General features: G+C 46.9%; 1 protein-coding gene across 5 annotated transcripts in view; it reads right to left on the bottom strand.

The window, feature by feature from the left end:
* Positions 1-980: 980 nt before the first annotated feature.
* The window catches only part of SPPL2B (signal peptide peptidase like 2B), a 51,552-nt gene continuing 27,503 nt past the window's right edge, over positions 981-25,029 (bottom strand). The window contains exons 6-15 of one of the 5 annotated variants that reach the window (XM_038740103.1): positions 20,191-20,333; positions 16,843-16,939; positions 14,543-14,659; positions 12,785-12,866; positions 8,888-8,962; positions 8,727-8,789; positions 7,720-7,819; positions 5,963-6,040; positions 4,694-4,854; positions 981-2,980 (exon numbers count right to left, since the gene is read on the bottom strand). In XM_038740103.1, the coding sequence (XP_038596031.1) occupies positions 2,774-2,980; positions 4,694-4,854; positions 5,963-6,040; positions 7,720-7,819; positions 8,727-8,789; positions 8,888-8,962; positions 12,785-12,866; positions 14,543-14,659; positions 16,843-16,939; positions 20,191-20,333 (1,123 nt within the window). In that variant the 3' untranslated portion in view covers positions 981-2,773. Of the gene's footprint in view, positions 3,068-4,626; positions 4,855-5,962; positions 6,041-7,719; positions 7,820-8,726; positions 8,790-8,887; positions 8,963-12,784; positions 12,867-14,542; positions 14,660-16,842; positions 16,940-20,190; positions 20,334-25,029 lie in introns of all 5 variants that reach the window. The other 4 variants (XM_038740102.1, XM_038740101.1, XM_038740106.1 and 1 more) reach the window with 4 other exon arrangements.

The following is a 25,029-nucleotide window of genomic DNA, read 5'->3' on the forward strand; positions in this document are numbered from 1 at the left end:
GTAAAATGGGGAGTGAGACTATGAGCCCCATGCGGGACAGGGACTGTGTCCAACCTGATTTGCTTGGATCCACCCCAGTGCTTAGTACAGTTCCTGGCACATAGTAAGCGCTTAACAAATACCACAATCATTATTATTATTATTCAAAGAGCTAATAGGTCACAAAGCCACCATCTTGAGTCTTTTCAGCCCTGATTGGCAACTCTCTGAGCCCGTTGTTGGGTAGGGACCGTCTCTATATTTTGCCAATTTGTACTTTCCAAGCACTGAGTACAGTGCTCTGCACACAGTAAGTGCTCAATAAATACAATTTAAGGAATGAACTCTCAGGTCTTGTCTGAGACCTGGGTGGAGCAAATCTGGGAGTCCAGCTCAAGAAACCATGGGAGCAATTGCCCCCATCATCCCTGGGAAGGGGGCACCTAGGAACACAGCTATATTTTGAATGCAGTTCACTACTGTTGCGTGATGAAGAAATCCCACCTCCTCCAAGGTTTTTCCCAACTAAGCTGTCATTTCCCCTACTTCCTTTCTGCATCACCTATGCACTTGGGTCTGGACCTAGTGGACAGATCATGGGACTGGGATTCAGAAGGACCTGGGTTCTTTCTAATGCCAACTTGGCCACTTGTATGCTGTGTGACCGCGATGGGCAAGCCACTTAACTTCTTCACAACTCAGTTACCTCGGCTGTAAAATGGAGATTAAGATTGTGAGCCCCCACGTCAGGCAGGGACTGTGCCCAACCCGATTTGCTTCTATCCACCCCAGGGCTTAGAACGGTGCCTGACACGTAATGAGCGCTTAACAAACGCCACAATTATTGTTATTCTTAAGCACTTGATAGTAACCCCATCCTCGGCCCCACAGCACTTACGTCCACGTACGTCCTTTATTTTCGTGTCTGTCTCCCCGTCTAGACTGTAAGCTCCCTGTGGACAGGGAACGTGTCTACCAACTGTCGTATTCTCCCAAGCGCTTAGTACAGTGCTCTGCACACAATAAGTGCTCAGTAAATACCACTGATTGGTGGAACTGGAATGTCTGTGATCAGAAGTTAGGAATATTTATGTTTAGAAAAGAAATTAAATGCCCTTGATTCTCTGTAAATTTACAGCAAATTGGATCCTTTGCCACAATACAAACAAAAAGAAATGCTCTAATGTACAACCAACCCAGCCCTGAACCCAGTGGCCAGGGCCTAGGGAAACTAGCAGCAGAGAACTATGAAAGGGCCAGGACCATTTAGTGTCTGCTTCAGTCCCTGGTAGCAGGAAAGTGACTTCTTAAAGCAAAGTGGTTTCTTGCCCTTCCAGCTATGGTGAGTTTATGAACTCACACTAGGCACGCCCTCCGCCCTCCCCCCTCCCCCCCAACAACAAAAAAATAATAATCTTGGCCTTTGTAACTTGCAGGGCCTTCGAGATCTATCCTTATGTGCATATTATAGAGACATATTTTCCTCCATCTTCAGTACCACCATGCACACCCCCTTGGGAGTCTCCAGGTGCCGAGGCAATGATTCACTTGGGGGACAAACAGCCCTGCTGTTAGTCATTGGAATAGGAATACTACAGGGTGGACCCTAGATCTTCAAGCTGATTTCCCATTAAAAGGGCTGGGGTTTCTTTACTCTGATCACCAATGTGCTGAACCCGTTCATATCGGAGATTTCGGGCTAAGAATTGGTTTCAAAACAAGCTCTCCTTTCCACCCACCCCCCCCACCCCAACTCAAAAGATACCATCATCACTCTCCCGTTTTAAAAAGACCCCGTGCACAAGGTCTCTCTGCTCCATCTTACATTAGAGGATAAAGCAGTACAAATGCAGTACTGCTGTGTCATGTCCTTTAAACAAACAACTCTATCCACATCCACGCCCCACCTTCATATTTCATTCTCCAGTTTCGGTCCCTTTTCTGAATTATCTGGAGGGCAGGGTGCATGGGGATTTGTGTTTCCCAATTGCATTTATACCTTGTTGACTTGGATACATATGTTATGCTGAGCATCAGGCAATTAGTCTACTCAGTGAAAGCTTTCCTAGAAAAACAGTACCTTGAATTTCAAGGAGGTAAGAGCGTCTAGCTGCCTCAAGCCAGACCACCTTCTAGCTAAGGTACAGATAAGGAAAATAATTAAAAATAGCCTGAAGAAAAGCCCGAAGGAAAAAAAGGATGCACCACAGTAAAAATGCATATCTTTTCCCACAGGCTGGTAACCAAACCATTTCTGGTTTCTTCTCGAAGCTCGTTATTCAGGTATTACAAAGACAGACACACACATACATACAAAAACAGACAACCCAAAAAAAGATATCAAATGAAAACTGCTAAGGAGAGAAAGTGCTAACCATGATTTCTCCCAGCTTTGCACTGCAGGAGGCTTGTCCAATGCTTCCCCCTTTCTGGATTAACTTAGAGAAGCACAACAGCTACACGAGCACACAGCACTGCATAAATAAAAACTCTTAATACAACTGGGCTTAGATAAGAAAGGAGAGAGCTAACCTACTGGCATTCTCACTGAAATGGTCATCCAAATGATCTTAGAGCACCATGTTTCAGAAAGAAGGGAAAAGGAATCTAATGAGTACAGGCAATTGTGCGTGGGACATTTCTTGTTGTTTCAGTGATTCCTTGAGGGGGAAAATGAGAGGAGGATGGGAGGAGAGAGCACTTCAGGGGGAACTCTAGACACTCCAGAACCAGCCTGTGTACAAGTTGGCTACGTGGTGGCAAGGGCTGGGTTTCTCATTTCCTCTGTTGCGGCCTAGCCCGAAGAACTTTTGCCGCTGGCTGTGAGAACCTCCTGTTCGGGGTGGTCCTTGCCTTCAGCGACTGGGTCTTTGATGTGGCCGGCAGAGCCCTCGGGCTCAGGAGTAGGTCCGTCGGCATCTGTTCCTTTCTCCGGGTCCAGGGATGGGCCTGAAAGGTCTTCTGCGTGGAAGGTGGGGCTGGTCAGATCCTTGTTTGGGTCCTGTTGAGAAGGGGAGGTATTTGAATCTTTTGCGGGCTGGGAGCAGCCGGCCGATGACACCACCAAGGATGGCTGAGGTAGGTCCTTCTGGAAAAGGAAAGCCGCCGATCAGGCAATGTCAAACAAAAATGTCCCCAACCCAAACGCCCAGCACTCGGTAGTTTGGGAGGCAGGCTCCAAAAGGATGCCTCTTCGATGGCTCTGGGTTACCAACATCTGCCAGGAGTCCTCGTAGCAGGGAACTGCCCTGTAGCAAGGAGAGTCCCTGACCTGGCTAGTGGAGTCTAAATACACGGCCTCTCGTGGCCGATCCCAGAGGATCGGGAGTCCAGGATTAAGCGTAGCTAAACCCCAAGGACTTCAATAGAGAACTGAATCAGGGGAGCTCCTTGGGTGGAGTTGAAAATGAACAACTTCATTTGAAGAACTGCTTCGGATCACTTGAGAGGCCAGGTACCCAGCAGAACAGAACACTGCCTTGCTGCCAGAGTGGACCGCTTCCATATCAGTATCTTAAGATGGCTAATTGTTCCTCCTTCTGAAAGCTTAGTGGTCTTACTTAGTCACACTGTGCGTGGGTCACTGCTTGCTTCCCTATTATTCTTATTATTATTCTCAGTCTCTCTCAACTGTGCCACCTCAGACTACCAGCATATTGGCCACTGACGTGTAACGCATTCAAGGAGGCTGCTGGATGGGGCCAGACTGGGCCATTGGGACCCCAGGAATATGCTGGTGATCTGGTGCCCATTGTGTAGGTGGGGAGGGGCTGGCCTGGCTTCTACCTGGCTCCAAATGGCTCCTCGCTTGCCTGGAACTCAGAGCAAACCAGAAGTTACTCGGAGCCAGGAGGAAGGCTAGAAGATGGAAGCAGAAGCAGCTTTTGTTTCTCAAACCCCTCCCTTCCCTCTCCTCAAGTGGGCATGCCAAGATTTCCCCCTAATGATTTTGGAGGCAACCTCACCTGTCGCAGGGGGTGAGGAGAGCCCCAGCTAATGTCCCTAAAGGGCCGGGGGAGGAAAGCACACACACACGCACGCACGCACACAGGACCCCCACCCCCCCAACAATCTGATGTGGAGGGGTGAAGCATTTGGCTACAGCTCACTAACTGCTTAGATGACAGAGACTGAAAATTCCCTTTAAGTATCTGGGTCAGATGATTCAAGGATGATAACTGTGAATCAACCCAATCAAGAACCTCGTTAATACTTGCAGGTTGAAGGGAATTCTTTTGGAAAGAAAATAGCAAGGTTAAGCAAAAATTAATCTGAAACTTGGTGGGGCTGGGGGGTTGGAAGGGGAGGGTCTCTTTCTGAGGCTGGCCACATATAAGAACACAAGACCATCAGCAACACGATTACTGGGTCAGACTCAACCGTGCTCTGCACACAGTAAGCGCTCAATAAATACGACTGAATGAATGAATGAACCAGGAATCTGTCTCTGGCAGGTGACAACAGGCTGCTTGGAGGAATAGGGGAATGATTGCCCTCCCTAACACTTCTATCTTCTCCTCACACCACAGGGCTGTATTAAGCATACCACCAGAGGCAAAACCCCCTTGCACTCAGAAAACAAGTTTTATGGCAAAACGAGATCAGCTGCATGATTTTGATCGTAATACTGCAATATTTTTACTCAACTTTAATTTTAGTTAGGTTCTACAATATTAGTATTTCTCGAAGACACTCATATCAAACTGGTATTCACCGCAAAGCCGCTGCCCGTCCAGAACATTGTCAGCTCCTTACGCCAGAGAGCTACGGAAAAGCTGGTGATGAGAGTAGAGGGCACCAGGTAGAGTAGGGCCGGCTGGCCCATCTGCATCAGTGCCAGGGCCACAAAAGTCACCAGAAGGCCGATGCCATAGGCTAAAGCCAAATGAGAGAGAGAAAGAGAAAAGGCCAAGTTATTTCCAATGTATTCACGAGTAGATTTATCTAGAAGATACTCCTAAAATACATCACAACAATGAAAGATATCCAGTTCTCCTATAACATGGGGTAACGTTCTCCTAAAACCTCAAGTTCAGGAAAATTGTGCATGAACCATTTCTTCTAATGCCATGGAGCGGGCTATAGCCGAACAAGCTCACGTTGTCGGATCAATGTTCCCTTTCCCTGACAACGTTATAGTCAAAATAATTAGTGAAAACCCACGTTATAGCAGAATTGAGTGTACTGGCTTTTAGAACAACCTCGCAGAAGCATCAGTAATGCACCTGCCTAGGACTGTTTTTCACCAATTTAGCCTCCCCATACCTGTCGTCAACCTCATCGGCAGTATTTACTGAGCTCCTACCATGCACCTAGTGCCTTATTAGGCATTTGGAAAACTTCCAGTAGATGTAAACACTGCAGTCCCTGCCCTGAAGGAGCTTACAATCTAATGAGCAAATCATACAGGCAAATTGCTAAATAGACAATAGGTAAAAGAGTAGGCACGGGATGACAGAAAACACAAGTAAGCTATTACACAAAAAGAGATAGACCGATAATAACTGAGAAACACAAGTTAAGGTGGCTGATTGGGTGAGGTGCCAAGAAACCCAGGGCTTAGTAAAGGAATCCCTCCTGGAGATGACTTTTGAGAAGGGCTTTGAAGGAGGGGAGGGGTTAGGTGGCACTGAGGTAAGGGAAAATGCATGAACATCAGATAGTAAATGAGAGAGTCGTAAGGAAGGTATAGTCAGAAGGTTAGCTTGGGAAGAGCGAAGGGTACACAATGGGGTGTAGCAGAACAGAGAGGGTAGGTAAGAGGGAGTCAGCTGGTGGAGAACTATACAGATAATAAAGGAAATAAAATTGACAATCCTTACTTCCAGCCTGCCCATTACTAGTCTTGGGCAAACTGAAAAGTGGCTTTCTGGAAGCCTGGTTTAGGATCTTTGGTAAGGCTTCTTTGGAGATGGCAGAGTTTCAGTTCGACTCTTCGAGGGATCGGCTGAAGCTTGGAGGAAAAATACCATCTTAGACCTACCTATGGTACAAGCTACAAAGTAGACTCTGGAGGACTGCACCTGAATGTCAAATCTGTGGCAGTATGCCACAAGTAATCCTAGGGAAGGAAAGAAAGAGGAAAAGATTATCTTCAGATCAAGCTCACAGTAAGTGAAAGGAAGAGAGCATCTTTTCAACCTACTGAGCAAGGCAGCATGCAAGGCTCAGGGGACAGAACCTGGACCCGGGAATCAGAAGGAACTGGGTTCTAATCCCGGCTCCATCACTTGTCTGTTGTGTCATCTCGGGCAAATCACTTAACTTCTCTGTGCTTCAGTTCCCTCATCTGTAAAACGGGGATTAAGACTGTGAGCCCCATTTGGCACATGGACTTTGCCCAACCCCATTTGCTTGTATCTGCCCCTGTGCTTAGTGCAGTGCCTGGCATGTAGTAAGCACTTAACCAATACCATGATTATTATTATTATTATTGTTGCTATATTCCCCACAATAACCCAAATGAGTCTCAGTACCCTTTACCCATAGGAAGTATGTAAGAGCTTGGTGTACAGAAGTCACACGGCATTGAGTGGGATGAGAAACTAGAGCAAAATCAAATAGTAGCCTGGACCACTGCAAAAACAGTCAGGGCTACAGGAAATGAAAAGCCCACTCTGTTCATGTAGTATCACCACATAGCTCATTACTTATTCAGAAGTAAAATGTTAGGATGCTTATTAGAGAGGGTATTGAGTTTGGAGCAACCACTACCATGAATTAGGAGGGAAACTGAGATTCCTTGGACAGGACCTTGAAAGATCACTGTCTGGTCAGGAAGAACCAGATCTCAACTCACTGGGGTGAGGGAAGGGATAGCTATCCGGTCCTCATCAAATCCCCTCAGAAGGAGATTCCACAATCAATCACTACTATCCATAGCCTCGAAACCCCAGTGTTTAATAATTCTATCAGAGGTTCTTCTTGACAACCTAAAGCCCCCTTCCAGCTGCAGTTGGAGGCCATTCTGTTCTCAGGGAGATGGAGAATGACTGGTCATCTGCTACAGTAGCCCTCTTGAGGTTGGGAGAGGGTCATTAAGTTCACGCACCACATCACAAGGGTAGCCAATAATCATAACAACCATAAGGGTATTTGTTCAACACTATGTCCCAAGCACTGGGGTAGATATCAGGTTGGATACAGTCCCTGTCCTACATGGGGCTCACAGTCTAAGGGGGAGGGAGAAGAGGTACTGAATCTCCACTCTACAGATGAGGAAACTGAGTCACAGAGAAGTGAACTGACTTACCCAAGGCCACACAGCAGGCAAGTGGCAGGGAGTCCCCTGATTTCCCAGCCCGTGCTCTTTCCACTAGAGCACACTGCTTCTAAGCAGTCTACAGCTATTACGAAAGGGTCCCTTAGCCACCCATAAACCATTCCCCCATCTTACCTCCTTCCCTTCCCCACAGCACCTGTATATATGTATATATGTTTGAACAAATTTATTACTCTATTTATTTATTTATTTTACTTATACATATCTATTCTATTTATTTTATTTTGTTAGTATGTTTGGTTTTGTCTCCCCCTTTTAGACTGTGAGCCCACTGTTGGGTAGGGACTGTCTCTATATGTTGCCAATTTGTACTTCCCAAGCGCTTAGTACAGTGCTCTGCACACAGTAAGCGCTCAATAAATACGATTGATGATGACGATGATGATGATTTGGAATAATACAGCAGGTAGGATTTTACTTTTCATTGATCACACTAATGAGCTTAGTGAATGACATACCTGGAACAAGAATGTCTCCAAAGCCTAGGAGAGAGAATGGCCTATCGCAGAGGGCTAATGGTGAAGCATTTAATCTTGGAACCTTTAGCACCATAGGAAGCTAAAAATGGAAAAAATATATGTTTCAGAGAAAATAAATTTGATCTATTTACATTCAAAGTCATGAACACCAGAATCTCTTTTTCTCAGGTCACTTTTGTACATATGACAACATTAGGCCTCCTCGATGGAAACGCAAAAGCAGTCATTTTTCTCCTACACCAATCATAACTTTGACCCCATTTTCAGGTAGAGAAGCAGCGTGGCTCAGTGGAAAGAGCATGGGCTTTGGAGTCAGAGGTCATGGGTTCAAATCCCAGCTCCACCAATTGCCAGCTGTGTGACTTTGGGCAAGTCACTTCTCTGGGCCTCAGTTACCTCATCTGTAAAATGGGGATTAAGACTGTGAGCCCCCCGTGGGACAACCTGATCACCTTGTAACCTCTCCAGCGTTTAGACCAGTGCTTTGCACATAGTAAGCGCTTAATAAATGCTATTATTATTATTATTGTTATTGTTGGAGTTCAACATTAATCCTTCTGTTTGTATCAGGGGAAAATTTGCCAGTTTTTTTTCTTTTTTCCAATTTTAAATTTTTTTAAATGGTATTTGTTAAGCACTTTCTATGTGTCAGGCTCTGTACTAAGTGCTGGGGTACATAGATACAAGATGTCACAAACGGGGCTCACAGACAATCCCCATTTCACAGATGAGGTAACTAAAGCACAGAGAAGGTAAGTGACTAGCCCAAGGTCACACAGCAGACAACATACACCCTTTTTTTTTTCCCAAACCCCTCTCCCAGTGCCATACACTCTAATGGTCTCAGTTCAGAACCATCAGCTTTTGAGATTACACAACCTAAAGCCTATTTATGAGCTCTACTGCTGCAGTTCTTTGTGGTCCAAAGTGCACGGCGGCTAAAGAGTCTGAATTTGTCTCATGTTTCATAAAATCACATGAAATACCTTTTCATGAGTAGCTGAGTCAGATGGGCCTGCAGCCACCTCCACCATTATGCTGGTCCCGCTCTAAAGGAAATAAGGGAAATTGTCGAGTTCAAACTAATTTCAGACTGTGGGTAATAAACACCATTCCACTCTCAAAGACCAACTGGCACTGTTCCTACCTTCGTCAGAAAAGGCGTGATGAAGACAAAAAACACATCGTAGATGAAAAGCACCATCAGAAGTAAAGTGCAGCCCTGAGAAAGAGACAGACAAACATGATTTGCTTGGGCTGGAAATAGGCACTTCCAACTATATTTACAGCAGTCCTAGACTAGGACAGAACGTATCCTATCTTAAACCTTGCATTGCAGAGTTATGAACAGGGTACAAATTTGGGAGATTTAAATACACAATCGGGGGCCAATCATCGAGTCTTATGGTTTATTTTTAAATTTGGATAAAAACTGGGCTTATTCTTCAAAACAATTTGTTTTCATTTTAGCTTTTATTTTTGTAATTCACATGTAGCATCTGTACGGCAAGTACTTCTAGCATTTGCAAATAAAGGTAAATAAGTAATTGAACATTGACACCACAGCTCCCGGTCGGCCACGCGAAAGCCACCTTGCTCAGTTGAGCGCGGCGGGCTCCGGCATCAATCTGAACCAGAAATAATATCCAAATCTGGGTTTCGAGGTGAGGGTTCTATATTGGAGGGAGAAGAACGAAGACATTCACAGGCATGATCAGCCAGTGCCATGTGACAGTGGGAAACAATAGCTGTTCTCCCTCCTACTTAGACCACGAGCCTCATGTGGGACAGGGACTATGTCCAGCCTGATTATTTTGTATCTGCCCCAGTGCTTCATTCAGTGCTAGGCACCTAGTAAGCAACAGTAATACAATTATTACTGCATTAATTACCTAAGGAATCACCAGACTCTTTACAGAGGAGAAAAAAGGGAAATCCCCCAGAAACAAAAGTGACCAAAGCTTTCAGAGAGCAAATTCAAAATGCACGTCAATTATATCAACAACCGTGGAGAGACTGACAATTTATCACATAAATGCACTAATTCAACTAAAATCTGCCTTGGGAGAATTGGGACTGATTAGCAAAATCAACAAGTACATTTTGGCAGAGAAAATGTTAAGAAAAACCACTAAAATAATTAGATTTTAAGGCTTTTTTGAGTTTAACTGAAATCTTTAAAAATTACTTGGATGAAGGGAATGAGGAAATTGGATTAATCAGGGAAAACCCAAAAATTCCATACTCTGGTTATGAAGACATGGTAGATTCACATTATATTTTCATAATAGAGCTTATGATTTCAAAAACAAACACGCTGTTCCCCCCGATGTATACAAATTCACGATACATTAAGTTTTAATGTATCCTTTTAGACTGTGAGCCCACTGTTGGGTAGGGACTGTCTCTATATGTTGCCAACTTGTACTTCCCAAGCGCTTAGTACAGTGCTCTGCACACAGTAAGCGCTCAATAAATATGATTGATTGATTGATTTTAACTCTCAATTTATTTTCCCCCTTTCAGCCTGAAAATGAACTTACTGAGGTCCTATATAAAAGGAAGATCCTTCAGGAAAAGCTTGGGCAGAAAACGTTTAGGCGTTTTGGAGTAATAGAGAGCTGGAAAATCAGTGCCATATTTGTTCCCATTTCAAAAAAACCAAACAAACCAACTTTTGAAGTCTGGGCTTGGGGAAGAAACAACAAGGACACTCTAACGAGTAATTATGAAAAAAATACAGCCCTGCTCTGACATGTTGAGCAGTTAGTTATCTGAGGCAAAAAGACCCTGGTCAGCATCTTATCCATGATGGTGAGTGGTGCATGAGTCAACTTTCTCTCTTTTTCCTCAGGGAGAGAGCAGTGATGGTGGGAGCTTTGAAATCCCCTGGTCTACACAGTTGTAGGCACATTATTTTCCTTCCTGGTTTGCAATCTTAGCGGGGACACCAGAAGGTCTGGGGCTTCATCGCTCATGGCCCTGACTGCAAAAACTAGAATAAAGGCCGGGACACATTGCCTTGGCCGGTTCTAGATGTTTGGTCGGGTGTCGACCTCGCTGGCGGAAAGTGCATCAAGATGACCGCTGAAGTGCTGACAGCATCACCACAGAATTCTGGGTCTGTGTGGAGAGTGGCACATATCTCACTTTTGCAGTGCCGAGGAAGAGTGGACTATTTCGGAAAGCATCAGGGGCTATATTTATATGCATACATACGTACTGACGTTTTTAAGTTTATTGGAGACTCGCTTAGCCCTGGGGCTCTCCAGCCTCGGCATCCCACCACTGTCGGCAAAGTTACTCTTTGGTGTTACGGTTGATTGGACCAGGAAGACAGTGTTCTGTCTAATCCATTTCTCATCACCCAAGGGAGGAAGCGGTATCATGAATAGAGCACACGGCAGTACGATTTCGTGAAAGCACGGACTGTTTTGCAGAGTCTGCCCAGCACAGCAAAGGAAGGCTGTTAAGTGGGAAGGCTGAGATCATATACCAGCCCGTAGCAGGACACGCCACGGCCACCAAATTGAGCTACCTGCGGCACCTTACCCAAAGATGAGCTGATAGACAAAGAAGTAGAAAACCGAGTCTAAAAAGCCAACGTGTCTCTTGAAATCCACACGGATAGATGCCGCTGCACATCATCACAGCATCAAGACCTAGACCTGAAATTGTTGAAGGAGGGGTAGTGGTGCCCAACCCTCTTTATGACTGTGAACCCTATGCCTATCCCCCGGCAACTGTCTTCTTGACTGGTTTCTTCAGCATTACCTATGAGCCTTACTTCACTTAAAAGACCAACACGCCCACCTGTGTCACCCTGGAATATTCACCAGGAAAGCCAAGTGAAGCCTAACTTGCCATTAGGCAGAATTTGTGGAGGACAGATGACAAGAGATCAAATCAAATCCTCCACAGGAGGAGCTGAAGATCAGAATCAGAAGGGTTGGGCAGAACACATGCCATGAGGACACAAAGCCTAGCTTCAAGCAATGGCTCAGAGCTATGGAATGCTGGGAAACCACAGCAAAAGACAGGTTAACTACATCTGACTTGAAAAAGAGATGCGAGGGCTCTGTCGGACCAAAGACGTCGCACAACCTGTGAGGCAAAGAGCCAGAACGGCACACAGTGACAGACTCTGCAAACGGTGGCTGTAAACCCCACTGGTGAGTCTTCACTTATCCGCAACGTGGAAAAACGTGCTGTTCACGTATTGTCCTTATTCGGCCACGTCTGCTCACCCAGAGCACATCATCAGCATCTTTGAAAGTGCAGGATAGTATACACCACCCCAAAACGCCTCAAGGACCTTCCTCCGGGTGAAGAATTACAAAGCATTGTCCCTCTCACACTATCTTCTTCTAACCAGGCCTGGTTATAGGTTACCGGGTTTTAGCCTCCCTCTCCTCCTCCTCTTCCCCTCTGGAAGCGAGGGGGGTAGGGTAGGTGAGAGTCCAATCAAACGTTGATCATGCACGGTGACCGGTGGCCGGCGATAGCAAGGAGAAGTGAGCCCCACAGCTAATCCCCAAACCTTCGTTTACCTGTTAGTTTCAACCCCCTCCAGCAAAGCTTTTGCCAAGCAGCCTGATTTGAGGTGTCCTCTCCTTTCACTTCCCCCACCCTCTCTCTACGGTGCTCCCGGCCAAAGGGCCTAGAGCCAGGGGGACGAGACGCAAAAGGTGTGAATATGCCACAGACTGGACAATCAGCCCCTGCATAAGCAAGATTGGCCACAGCAGGCAGCAATGATGGCACCAGATCAGGGTCACTGGGGAGAAGGATGCTTAGGGCTGGCACTGTTCTCTGGCAGCTCCCTTCCTCCCTCAGGCCCCTAGCCCTGGGTCTGGGGGAGGGGGGAAGAGAGATGTTTCACCCCGAAGAGTTAGCCGCCAACCTCGGGGAGACACACTCGCCCTGGAAAAGGGCCGATTTGCAAAGCCCATCTCAGCTCCATCCAATCCACTATTAACTGCTTCTTTCATACCCAGCGACTGCAATATGACCCTTCCCTCTGGCCCTCATCAAGTTTCTCTACCTTGAAAGTTGGGAGGCGGATGGTTTTTAACATGTAAAGGCAGAAGGCAATCCCCAGAGCATCTTGAAGGACCCAGGCCCACCTAGAAAACAAAAGAGCAAGGGCATTATCAGCCTGCAACAAAGGCTCTGAGCTGGGCACTCCCACCCGGCCCAGAATTCCAGAACAGTTCTCCACCCATGGTACCCATGGGCTCGGGAGAAAGCAGTTCCGAAAAGGACTTCATTAACGAAGGCAGCCCGGGGGCCCTTCTAGTCAGCCCCGATAGAGCTCGTGAGGAAGGTCCTCGCAGCTTAGGGATCCTGACTGAAAGAACGCCTCACCGGCAGGGTCTTACACTTCCCGGAGGCATTCAACGTGCTTTTCAAGACTACACAGAGGTCATGGTTTTTTGCCTCTCGGAAGCACCCCCGAAGTGCATCCGTCTCTGAAGTCAGCTCGGCAACTCTTCAAAAGTGCCGGCCAAGAGGGGACGTGCAATTTACCTAGAAAGATCATTTCCCATCCACTAGTGGATGCGGCCAATGACCGTGTTTGGTCATTGTGCTTTCCTTCCTGCTGAGGACCATCGCTCTGCTGACTCGGCTCTAAGGGTGCCCTGTTTTGACAGAAAGGCAGTAGGGGTGGGGAGGAGAGGAGGAGGATGGGGAGCAGGGTGTCTTGGGCTGGGCAGACCTTACCCAGCCAGGAAGCCGACAGCCCGGCGAGTCAGGCGTCCTGGGACCCCCTCCTCACTCACCCAGGAGCAGACAGTTTTCAAGCAATGGGTTATCTTGCCTTGACTGCATGCAGTAATAGTCTAGACGCTCGTTTTTGATGCAAAAAGGACCCTCAAAATATTTTTGCTTTTTCCTCCTGCCAGTTTATTCAGCTAAAGTTCCACATTATACTGGAGCCAAGAATAGTTTGCTCCTTTGAAAGAAGGTCTCTAAGAAAATACCAGATGGTGTCACTGATAGCAGAGGCTGTCAGCACTGTGCAGAAACAAGCCCACTCTGTCCTCCTGAACAATCCTCACCGAGCCTGAGATTTAAAGCTTAGCACTGAGCAGGTGCCAGGTGACTGGCCAGGGCTCTCCTCCGGGACCCAAACGGCCTGAGGGCCGCTGGGTGTCCAGCCCTCCGCTGGGAAACCGACGGCCTTTCCGGTCAGGAGCGAACACGCCTGAGAGCCCAACCAAGTAGCCGGAGAAAGCCCCCAAATGGGAATTCCTTTCCCGGCTGCAGGAGCACGTGCAAGGCCTTGATCGAGGACCTACGGACCAGGCCACCCTGGCAGTCGAAAGAGCTCGGGGGGACGTTTGCGGCCAGATCTCAATTCCAATTCATCCTGCAACTGGATAAACCTGCCCGACTCCTTTCGAACCTGAATGCAGTCGAGAAGCAAAGAAGCCACTGCCCAGACAGTCCTATCAGAGGAGCCCGGGTTACCGTGTGGGTGGCACCATCACTTTGATCATTCTCAGCAGGCTAAAAAGGAAGGTTTTTAATATCCGTGGAATGAAAGCGGCTCCAAGCTGCTTACCGGGCTGTCTCTAGGGAAGTGCCGATAAGGCGTGAGCACGTCCAGTGCTCCGAGCCCCAGATCTGGGGGCGCCTGAGGATACCGCTCAGAGTTAGCAGAAAGGTTGCGGGGGTGGGGGGGCGAGGCAGAGAGGGCTCACGGCCCAAATCTTTCGGGCAGCCGGCTCTTCCCCTCCCCAGAGTCTAGCATCGGGGATGGGATGGACGCCGGCACTCCAGGAACTGAAGCACTTACTGATCTTCATTTCGGAAGACTCCCCACACCACACTGACAGAGATGCAAAACACAGCCAGGAGCAGCATCCGAACCTGAGGGCGCTTGTGGAAATATGGTAAATTGTTGTCTGGGACCCTAGAGGCAGAAAGGAGGCCATATCAATAGAAAATCATCAGTCGGGAGCATACCCAGATGTATTATACAGTTTCCGGCACCCGGTTACGGGGCTCCGTCCCCAAGGAGAGTTGGCTGAGGAGGAGGGTGGGTTGGGGTGAAGAAAAAGTACCTCAGGCCGCTTCGGGGAGCGGGAGGAAAAATTTCCACTCGAGCTGATAGGGGTTTTCATGCTCCAATCTCTCTAGAGAGGTAACCTGACTCATCCTTTCAATACCCCTTTATTACTACAGTGGAAAGTTGGTTATCCAAACATTGTTTATGTAAACCGAGTGGTTATCTGAACTGGGGCTAGTCTGGATAAGTGAGAGATTAAGACTCTTCAGTCTGGAAAGACAAAGGCTGACTGAAGTTTACAAAATCAGAGAGGGTGTAGGACTGGGGGAATATGGAACTGTCACTCAGCAAATCCCAGAGCATCAGGATAAGGGTCGCTGTGCTTTCCCTGGCTCCAACCTCTCCCCTCTTCAGTCTATCTTACTCTCTGTTTGCCTGGATTAGCTTTCTAGAACAGTGTTCTGAACACATCACTTCATTCCTCAAAAGCTTCTAATGGCTACTCTTCCCTCTCTGCAACAGAAACGCCTCACAATTGGTTTCAAAGCTCTCAACCAACCCTCTCTCCTAACACATTTCCTCTTCACCTGATACAGCCCCCTCTCAATTTTTTTTCTTTAATGGCATTTATTAGGCGCTAACTATATGCCAGGCACTGTACTAAGCGCTGGGGTAGATACAAGGAGAAGCAGCATGGTGTAGTGGATAGAGCACAGGGCTGGGAGCCAGAAGGACCTGGGTTCTAATCCTGGCTCTGCCACTTGTCTGCTGTGTGACCTTGGACAAGTCACTTCACTTCTCTGTGCCTCCGTTCCCTCATCTTTAAAATAATAATAATAATAATAACGGCATTTGTTAAGCACTTACTATGTGCAAAGCACCGTTCTAAGCGCTGGGGGGGATACAAGGTGATCAGGTTGTCCCGCGTGGGGCTCACAGTCATCATTCCCATTTTACAGATGAGGTAACTGAGGCTCCGAGAAGTTAAGTGACTTGCCCAAGGTCACACAGCAGACACGTGGCGGAGCCAGGATTCGAACCCATGACCTCTGACTCCAAAGCCCGTGCTCTTTCCACTGAGCCACGCTTAATGGGGATTAAGACTGTGAGCCCCACATGGGACAGGGACTGCGTCCAACCTGAGAACCCTGTACCTACCCCAGTGCTTAGAACAGTGCTTGGCACATAGTAAGCGCTTAACAAATACCATTATTATTATTATTATTATTAATAAGATAATCAGGTGGGACACATCCCACGTTGAATCACAGTCTTAACCCCCATTTACAGATGAGGTAACTGAGGCACAGAGAAATTAAGTGACTTGACCAAGTTCAAACAGTACACAAGTGGCAGAGGCGGGATTGGAATTTAGGTCCTCTGACACCCAGGCGCTATCCATCAGGCCACACTATTTCGCTTTGCTCTTCCAACCTGATTAACTTGTATCTACCCAAGTACTTAGAACAATGCTTAGCACATAGTAAGCACTTAAATACCATTATTATTATTATCATTATTAGCTTTTAGATAGTACATCTAAACCTGGATATCCAGGAGGGGAACCATCACATGGTTCGTCCTAGCATCCTGTTGCCACTGTCGCAGACAGAACTCTGAACTGGATGGGCCAATGGTCTGATCCAGTAACTACACCGCTTGCAGTTTGGTAAAAAGTTGGGAATAACCATGCAAAACTAGATATGGACTTATCCAAATTTTTAATGATGAGAAATAATTGTAATCCCAAATAGGATAACCAACCTTCTACTGTACTCATTGTTCATCACCATCATTATTGATTAGCGTTTACTGAGTGTGGGAACACACATTAGTAGGAAGAAGCACAGTTTAAGAGTTTACAGTCTAACTGGGGAGCCTGGCCAACACAACAGAGGGAACCTACCCTCAGAGGAGGTCCCTTTTCCAGTCTGAATCAACCTCAAGAGGCTCAGCTCCTGAGGCCCAAGTTCATCCCTTTATATCAGGAAGACGATATATCAGGAGAACGAGAATATATCGTTCTCAGGAATACCAAAGTCTCTGTTTAAGACCATCAAAATTTCCTTCATATTGAAACAGCTTACCTGCACTTCCCAAATGGGAGTCTTCTTACGAAAGGAGACAAACAACTGTAGAGACCCGTGGAAGATGCCAGACAGAATATTCCGATGATCATGTACACTGAAACAGAGCACAGGAGTTACAGGTACGGTGGAAAACCCAAGCAAGCAGATTGGCGTATGGCACTAGCCTATTTTCAACCGGTCTCAGACTTGAACGCCCCATCCCAGTCCATCCTGGTTTAGGTGCTATCCTCAGATGGAAATGTTTTATTGATGCATTTTTGGTCACTTCAGTCATATCTGAGTGCTTACTGTGTGTTCAGAGCACTGTCCTAAACACTGGGGAGAGTACAGTGTAATAGAGTTGGGAGGTATGTTCCCTGCCAAAAGGAGCTTACAATCTAGAGGGAGGAGTTTACAGTCTAGGGAGGAGACAGATATGAAAATAAAATACAGATATGTACATAAGTGCTGTGGGGCTGACAGTGGAGTGAATATCAAGTGACCTAAAGGGTACAGATCCAAATGTGAGGGCAATGCAGAAGGGAGAAGGAGGGGAAATGAGGGCTTAGTTGGGGAAGGCCTCTTGGAGGAAATGGGATTATATAATAAGGCTTTGAAGGTGGGGAGAGTGATAGTCTGTCGGATATGAAGGGGAAGGGAGTTTCAGGCCAGGGGGAGGATGTGAGCCAGGGGTTGGCAATGAGAAAGACTAGATCTAGAAACAGTGAGTAGGTTGGAGTTAGAGGAGCCAGGTGAGCATGCTGGATTTTAGTAGGAAATCAGCAAGATGGGGGGGGGGGGGCGGTAAGGTGATTAAGTGCTTTAAAGACAATGATAAGGAGCTTCTGTCTGATGTTGAGGTGGGTGGGCAACCACTGGATCAATCAATCAATCAATCAATCGTATTTATTGAGCGCTTACTATGTGCAGAGCACTGTACTAAGCGCTTGGGAAGTACAAATTGGCATCACATAGAGACAGTCCCTACCCAACAGTGGGCTCACAGTCTAAAAGGGGGAGACAGAGAACAGAACCAAACATACCAACAAAATAAAATAAGTAGGATAGAAATGTACAAGTAAAATAAATAAATAAATAAATAAATAAATAGAGTAATAAATATGTGCAACCGTATATACATATATACAGGTGCTGTGGGGAAGGGAAGGAGGTAAGACGGGGGGATGGAGAGGGGGACGAGGGGGAGAGGAAAGAAGGGGCTCAGTCTGGGAAGGCCTCCTGGAGGAGGTGAGCTCTCAGCAGGGCCTTGAAGGGAGGAAGAGAGCTAGCTTGGCGGATGGGCAGAGGGAGGGCATTCCAGGCCCGGGGGATGACGTGGGCCGGGGGTCGATGGCGGGACAGGCGAGAGCGAGGTACAGTGAGGAGATTAGTGGTGGAGGAGCGGAGGGTGCGGGCTGGGCAGTAGAAGGAGAGAAGGGAGGTGAGGTAGGAGGGGGCGAGGTGATGGAGAGCCTTGAAGCCCAGGGTGAGGAGTTTCTGCTTGATGCGCAGATTGATCGGTAGCCATTGGAGGTTTTTGAGGAGGGGAGTAATATGTCCAGAGCGTTTCTGGATGTTCCTGAGGAGTGGGAAAACATGGACTGAACGTCTTTTTTAGAAAAATGAGCCAGGCAGCAGAGTGAAATATGGACTGGAGTGGGGAGAGACAGGAGGCAGGGAGGTCAGCGGGGACGTTGATGCAGTAGTCAAGGCGGGATACGGTAAGTGCTTAGATCAGTAGTATCGGCAGTTTGGATGGAGAGGAAAAGGGTGGATTTTAGCAATTTTGTGAAGGTAGAAGCAACAGGATTTGGTGACAGATTGAATACGTGGGTTGAATGAGAGAGATGAGTTGAGGAATATGCCAAGGCTTGTGAGACAGGGAGGATGGTGGTGAGGTCTACAGTGATGGGAAAGTCAATGGGAGGAGAGGGTTTGGAGGGGAAGATAAGGAGTTCTGTTTTGGACATGTTAAGTTTGGGGAAATACAAGACTACACAGAAGGAGAAAGATCAGGGCTGGAGATATAGAATGTAAGCTCCTTGGGGGCAGGGAACATGTCAGCAACTCTGTTATACTGTATTCTCCCAAGTGCTTAGTACAGTGCTCTGCAAACAGTAAGCACCCAATAAATACCATTGATTGATTGATTGAGATGTAGATTTGGGAATCATCCACACAGAGATGGCAGTTGAAGCCTTGGGAGTGAATGAGTTCTCCCAGGGAGTGGGTGTAGATGGAGAATAGACGGGGACCCTGAACTGAGCCTTATGAGACTCCTACAGTTAGGGGGTGGTCACTTAGTTTTGATCTCCATGAAGCAAACTAGTTTGAAAAAGCCAAACCAAGAGCCTAATCTACTTCATTCATTCATTCAATCGTATTTATTGAGCGCTTACTGTGTGCAGAGCACTGTACTAAGCGCTTGGGAAGTACAGGTTGGCAGCATATAGAGACGGTCCCTACCCAACAGTGGGCTCAGTCTAGAAGGGGGAGACAGGGAACAAAACATATTAACAAAATAAAATAAATAAATATGTACAAATAAAATAAATAGGGTAATAAATACATACAAACATATATACATATATACAGGTGCTGTGGGGAGGGGAAGGAGGTAAGGCGGGGGGGATGGAGAGGGGGAGGAGGGGGAGAGAAAGGAGGGGGCTCAGTCTGGGAAGGCCTCCTGGAGGAGGTGAGCTCTCAGTAGGGCTTTGAAGGGAGGAAGAGAGCTAGCTTGGTGGATGGGCAGAGGGAGGACATTCCAGGCCCGGGGGATGACGTGGGCCGGGGGTCGACGGCGGGACAGCATCAGAAGGGAAAGAGGCAGTTCCCAGTGACAATAACTGGGAAGCAGTGTGGCCTAGTGGAAAGAGCACAAGTCCGGGAGCCAGGGGAACAGGGTTCTAATCCCGGCTCCGCCACTTACCTGCTGTGTGACTTTGGGCAAGTCACTTCACTTCTCTGTGCCTCAGTTCCCTCAACTGCCAAATGGGGATTCAGTACCTGTTCTCCTTCCTACTAAGACTGTAAGCCCCATGTGGGACCAGTATCTGCCCCAACGCTTAGTACAGTGCTTGACACATCGTCAGCACATAACAAAGACTACAATTTTCAGTATTTACTTCTCTCTCTTCAGCTTTACTTTTGGATGAGGAAATCCTGAGAGCCACTAGAGGGCACTGGCTCAAGCTGTGAAAATGAGACTTTTTTGTGAAAATGAGGGAAAACTTAAGGTCTAAGTGGCAACGGAGAGAAAAGACTGCAGTTTCTAATGGGGCTGAACAGATATTTTAAGAGCCACAATGGGGGAGTGGGCACACAGCAGAGAGCTGGCTTGTTTCGTAAGAACAGAAAGAGACGTACCAAGTTGATCGTAGAAGTAATACAGCAGGACCAACATAGAACAGCACATCACCACGAAGACGCAGATCATGATGGGCGTCACGTCCACGGTCTCGTCGTCATGCTTTTCAGTTCCATCGTCACGCTTGTGCTTCATATACCTCCTGAAAGGGACAGATCATACAGTCGAGGGACGGTGGGCAAAAAAGCTTGGAGCCACGTGGTCCAGGGCTCCCATGCCACGGCGGGCTACCCACTGCCTGGACCAGCCTCACCCCACAACACTGAGCACCACAGAAGCTAACCCCATTTCCCCTGCAGAATCTGCCATCCCGGTTTTTTGAACATTGACAAGAGCTAACAATCACACGGGGGAGGCGAGCAGACCCACAGCCGTACATCAGACAAGACTGGGAACTCCAAGGGCTGCCTGATGCCTGGCCTTTCCTGGCTGTAGCCCTCCTGACCCAAGTGGAACGGAAGCCCCAGGAAAACAGGGGCCAATGAGACCAGCGTCCCTATAAGGCCAGGGTCTTATAAGCCCCCTCTAAAACCTCAATGCCCCAGCCAGCCTTGCCAAATCCTACCGAACAAAAAACTCAACCCTGGCCTTCGGATCGGGGGAGAAGCTGGGAAAGCTGTGGTGGTTTGGAACCAAAAACTGTTGCCTGGAGCAGGGAGGACACTGAAGATAGCCCTGCCCTGTTTGTAGCTACTTACTTTACCATGGTTTTGGATTGTTCAATTGGTAATTTATTGTCATTTCATATCTCACTCTTTTTGTTCTATGCACCTGACTACTCCCAATTGGATTGTGAGCTCTGCGTGGGACAGGACCATGACTGAACTGATTATTACATATTCAACCCAGAGCCTGACATAATGCTTGGTACATAGCAAACACTCAATTCATTTGAATTTATATTCTTTTATTCTTTTACTCTCCTCCTCTGCCTCCCACTTCCTGAATGTGAGAGTCCCTCAAGGCTCAATACTAGGTCCCTTTCTATCTACACCTCTGTCCTCCCTACTCCTCCTCTAGACTGTAAGTTCCTAGTGGGCAGGGAATGTGTCTATTGTTATACTGTAATAATAATAATAATAATAATAATGGCATTTATTAAGCACTTACTATGTGCAAAGCACTGTTCTAAGCACTGGGGAGGTTACAAGGTGATCAGGTTGTCCCACGGGGGGCTCACAGTCTTAATCCCCATTTTACAGATGAGGTAATTGAGGCACAGAGAAGTTAAGTGACTTACCCAAAGTCACACAGCTGACAATTGGCGGAGCCGGGATTCAAACCCATGAACTCTGACTCCAAAGCCCGGGCTCTTTCCACTGAGCCACGCTGCTTCCCACACTGCTTCCACTGTACTCTTCCAAGCGCTTAGTTCAGTGCTTTGCACACAGTAAGTGCACAGTAAATAAGATTGAATGAATGAAATGAATACACCCACTGCCTTGGAGAATTCATTCACTCCATCTCTATGTGGATGATTCCCCAATACATCTCTCCAGCCCCGATCTTTCTCCTCCTCTGTCTCCCATTTCCTCCTGCCTTCAGGATATCTCCACTTGAATGTCCTACGGATACCTCAAACTTAACATGTCTGAAACGGAGCTCCTCATCTTCTCACCCAAATCCTTTCTTCCCCATCAAAAAGAAACCCCTTACCACTGGCCTTAAGGCACTCAGTCACTTCGCCCCCTCTTACCTTACCTTTCTGATTTCCTATTACAACCCAGCCCACACACTTGGCTCCTCTAATGCCAACCTCCTAGACCGCAAGCTCGTTGTGGGCAAGAAACACGTCTACCAAGCCTGTTACATGGTACTCTCCCAAGCTTTTTAGTGCTCTGCACACAGTAAGCACTCAATAAATACAATTGATTGATTGATTGATTGAACCCTGATTTCATCTATCTTGCCGCCAACCCCTCACCAACATCCTATCCTGCCTCCAGCCTAGAACTCCCTCTTCGTAGCCAACAGACCATCATTTTCCTCAACTTCAAAGCCTTATTAAAATTACATCTCTTCCAAGACGCCTTCCCCGACTAAGCCCTCATTTGCTCTTCCCCCACTTCCCTCTGTTTCACCCTTGCACTTGGAGTTGCACCCTTTATTCACCCCTCCCTCAGACCTACAGCATTTATGTGAAACATAAGCACTTATGTCCGATCTGGCACATAGTAAGCCCTTAACAAATGCCACAATCATTATTATTATTATTATGTACATATCCCTAATGTATTTATTTATATTAATGTCTGTCTCCCCCTCTAGACAGTAAGCTCCTTCTGGGAAGGGAATTCATGTACCAATTCTGTTGTATTATACTCTACCAAGCACTTACTACAGTGCTCTACACGAAATAAGCTCTCGAAAAATACGATTCAACGAAAAGATAAAAATTCAAGTAGGCCATTAAATAAAATAGATGTTATATAAATGCTAAGGTTGTCATTAGGGTGGAATGACCAGGAAAACAGGGGCATAATCGAGGAATGCCTTCTGGAGGAGGGGTTTGATTTGCTTGGGAGAGGTGTGACTGTCAAACCAGGTATCACAAAGAGCAGAGCGTGTGAGCCACAGTGTAGCAAAAGAAGTGAAGCATACAGTAAGAGGGAGAGAGCCGGTAGAAAGCCTTCAAACCAATGTTTAGTTTTGGTTTTTTGCAGACATGGGCTCCGTAACAGCGATGCGCTACCACCGCAAGCCTTTATTGTTTTGCTTACCATTTATACAGCACCTCTGTCCCAAGGAGCTAAGTTGTTTTATTCACAGTGGGACTTCAAACTGGTATTCAGCCTCCAACTTGGAGCTCCCTGGCTTTCAGCTGCATACAGTTTTACACAAATACCTTTCACAGTTGTTTGTTTCTTCATTCATTCATTCACCTGTTTGAACAGCGTATCTGGAAACTCACTAATTATTTGTTAACATGGAACATCTTTGCATAATATGTACTTAACCAGTACAGCGCTAATACGAAATTACTGAAATCAAATCTGGATCTGTGCCAGGTAAGGCTGTAATTGCTCCTTTGGAGCAACGATGATTTATTTAGTCAATCTGTCATTAGTATCCTTTGTGTCAGGGCATGAAGCACTCAGAATTCTGAGTTGGTGGTTGATGGGCCTCTACCCAAAGACTGCCCTTCTAAGTACTGTTTAACCAATATACATTTTACTGTTGATATTTTTATTGCTTAAGGCCAGTTAATTTTAACTGGTTTTCAACTGTTTGCCTCAAGGGTGCACTTGGATTTGCACCCTTTATCCATCCCACCCTCAACCCCACAGCACTTTTGTACCTAGCCATAATTTATTTATATTAATGTCGGTCTCCCCTTCTAGATTGTGAGCTCCTTGTAGGCAGAGAACATGTTTACCCATTCTGTTATACTGGACTCTCCCAAGCACTTAGTACAGTGCTCTGCACCCAGTAAGTGCTCAATAAATACCATTGAAAGATAATATCCTTCTGTTCTATGTGCTGTCCTCCCACATCTACACTGGGAGCCTGTGTGGGGCAGGGATTCTGCCTTGATCCTTGATTTCCTTGTACACACCCCAGATCTTAGCACAGTCCCGTGCACATTTTTCAGTGCTTACTAAATGTTAGTAGGATCGGTTCTGCCAGAATGCATATTTTCACTCTGAGTTTTGCCTAAGCTTTTTTGCATTTTATTCCCAAACCACAACAGCCTGTTTGGATACAGCATGTTTCAGAAGAAATGGTCTGAGTGCACAACTGCAGCATTGGAACTACATGAGCTTTCCTTAATGCAGAGTTTTGCTAGAACAGTCCCCCGCTATAAGAGAACTGGGTGTAATAACAAGGACCTTGGTCTTGGCTTATAATAATAATAATAATGGCATTTATTAAGTGCTTACTATGTGCAAAGCACTGTTCTAAGCGCTGGGGAGGTTACAAGGTGATCAGGTTGTCCCACGGGGGGGCTCACAATCTCCATCCCCATTTTACAGAGGAGGGAACTGAGTCACAGAGAAGTTAAGTGACTTGCCCAAAGTCACACAGCTGACAAGTGGCAGAGCTGGGATTTGAACCCATGACCTCTGACTCCAAAGCCCAGGCTCTTTTTCACCGAGCTACGCTGCTTCTCATATGGCTTATGGCAGGATGGGTTAAAACAGGAGGCAGTGTTATAGGGATACCTTTAAATCAGAATTTGAAATTTGCTCTTCGGACTCTCCCTTTTCTTGTCCTAAACAAAAGTGCAATTGCAGTTGATCAAATGCAGGAGAAGTAGTGTCGTCGAATGGTTAGAGCATGGGCCTGGGAATCAGGACCTGGGTTCTAATCCTGGCTCTGCCACTTGTCTGCTGAGGGATCTTGGGCAAGTCACTTAATTTCTCTGTGCCTCAGTTACCTCATCTGTAAAATGTGGATTAAGACTGTGAGCCATATGTGTTCCAGATGTTTAACTCCTTCCTCAAACCCCCTGCTCCCCTCCCTCCCTAATCTCTTACCCCTAATGACCTGGCTACCTACCTCATTGAGAAAAATCGAAAACAATAAGGCATGATCTCCCAAAAATCTCCCCTGCCCCTCCCCAGCTCCTCCCTCTGCTTGGCCCTCCTTCAACTCTCCCATTTTTCCCAGCGGTATCTCAAGAGATCTTCTGCCTTCTCTCAAAATCCACCCCCCTCCACCTGTGCATCTGACCCCCTCCCATCTTCCCTCCCTAACTGCCACCTTCATCTGTTCACTCTCCAGTGGCTTCTTTCTCACCGCTTTCAAACATGCCCACGGCTCCCCTACCCTAAAAAATCCCTCCCTCCCTTGACCCCACGGCTCCCTCCTGTCATCGTCCCATTTCCCTCCGACCT

Source organism: Tachyglossus aculeatus, chromosome X1 (assembly GCF_015852505.1).
Source record: "Tachyglossus aculeatus isolate mTacAcu1 chromosome X1, mTacAcu1.pri, whole genome shotgun sequence".
Classification (NCBI taxonomy): domain Eukaryota; kingdom Metazoa; phylum Chordata; class Mammalia; order Monotremata; family Tachyglossidae; genus Tachyglossus; species Tachyglossus aculeatus.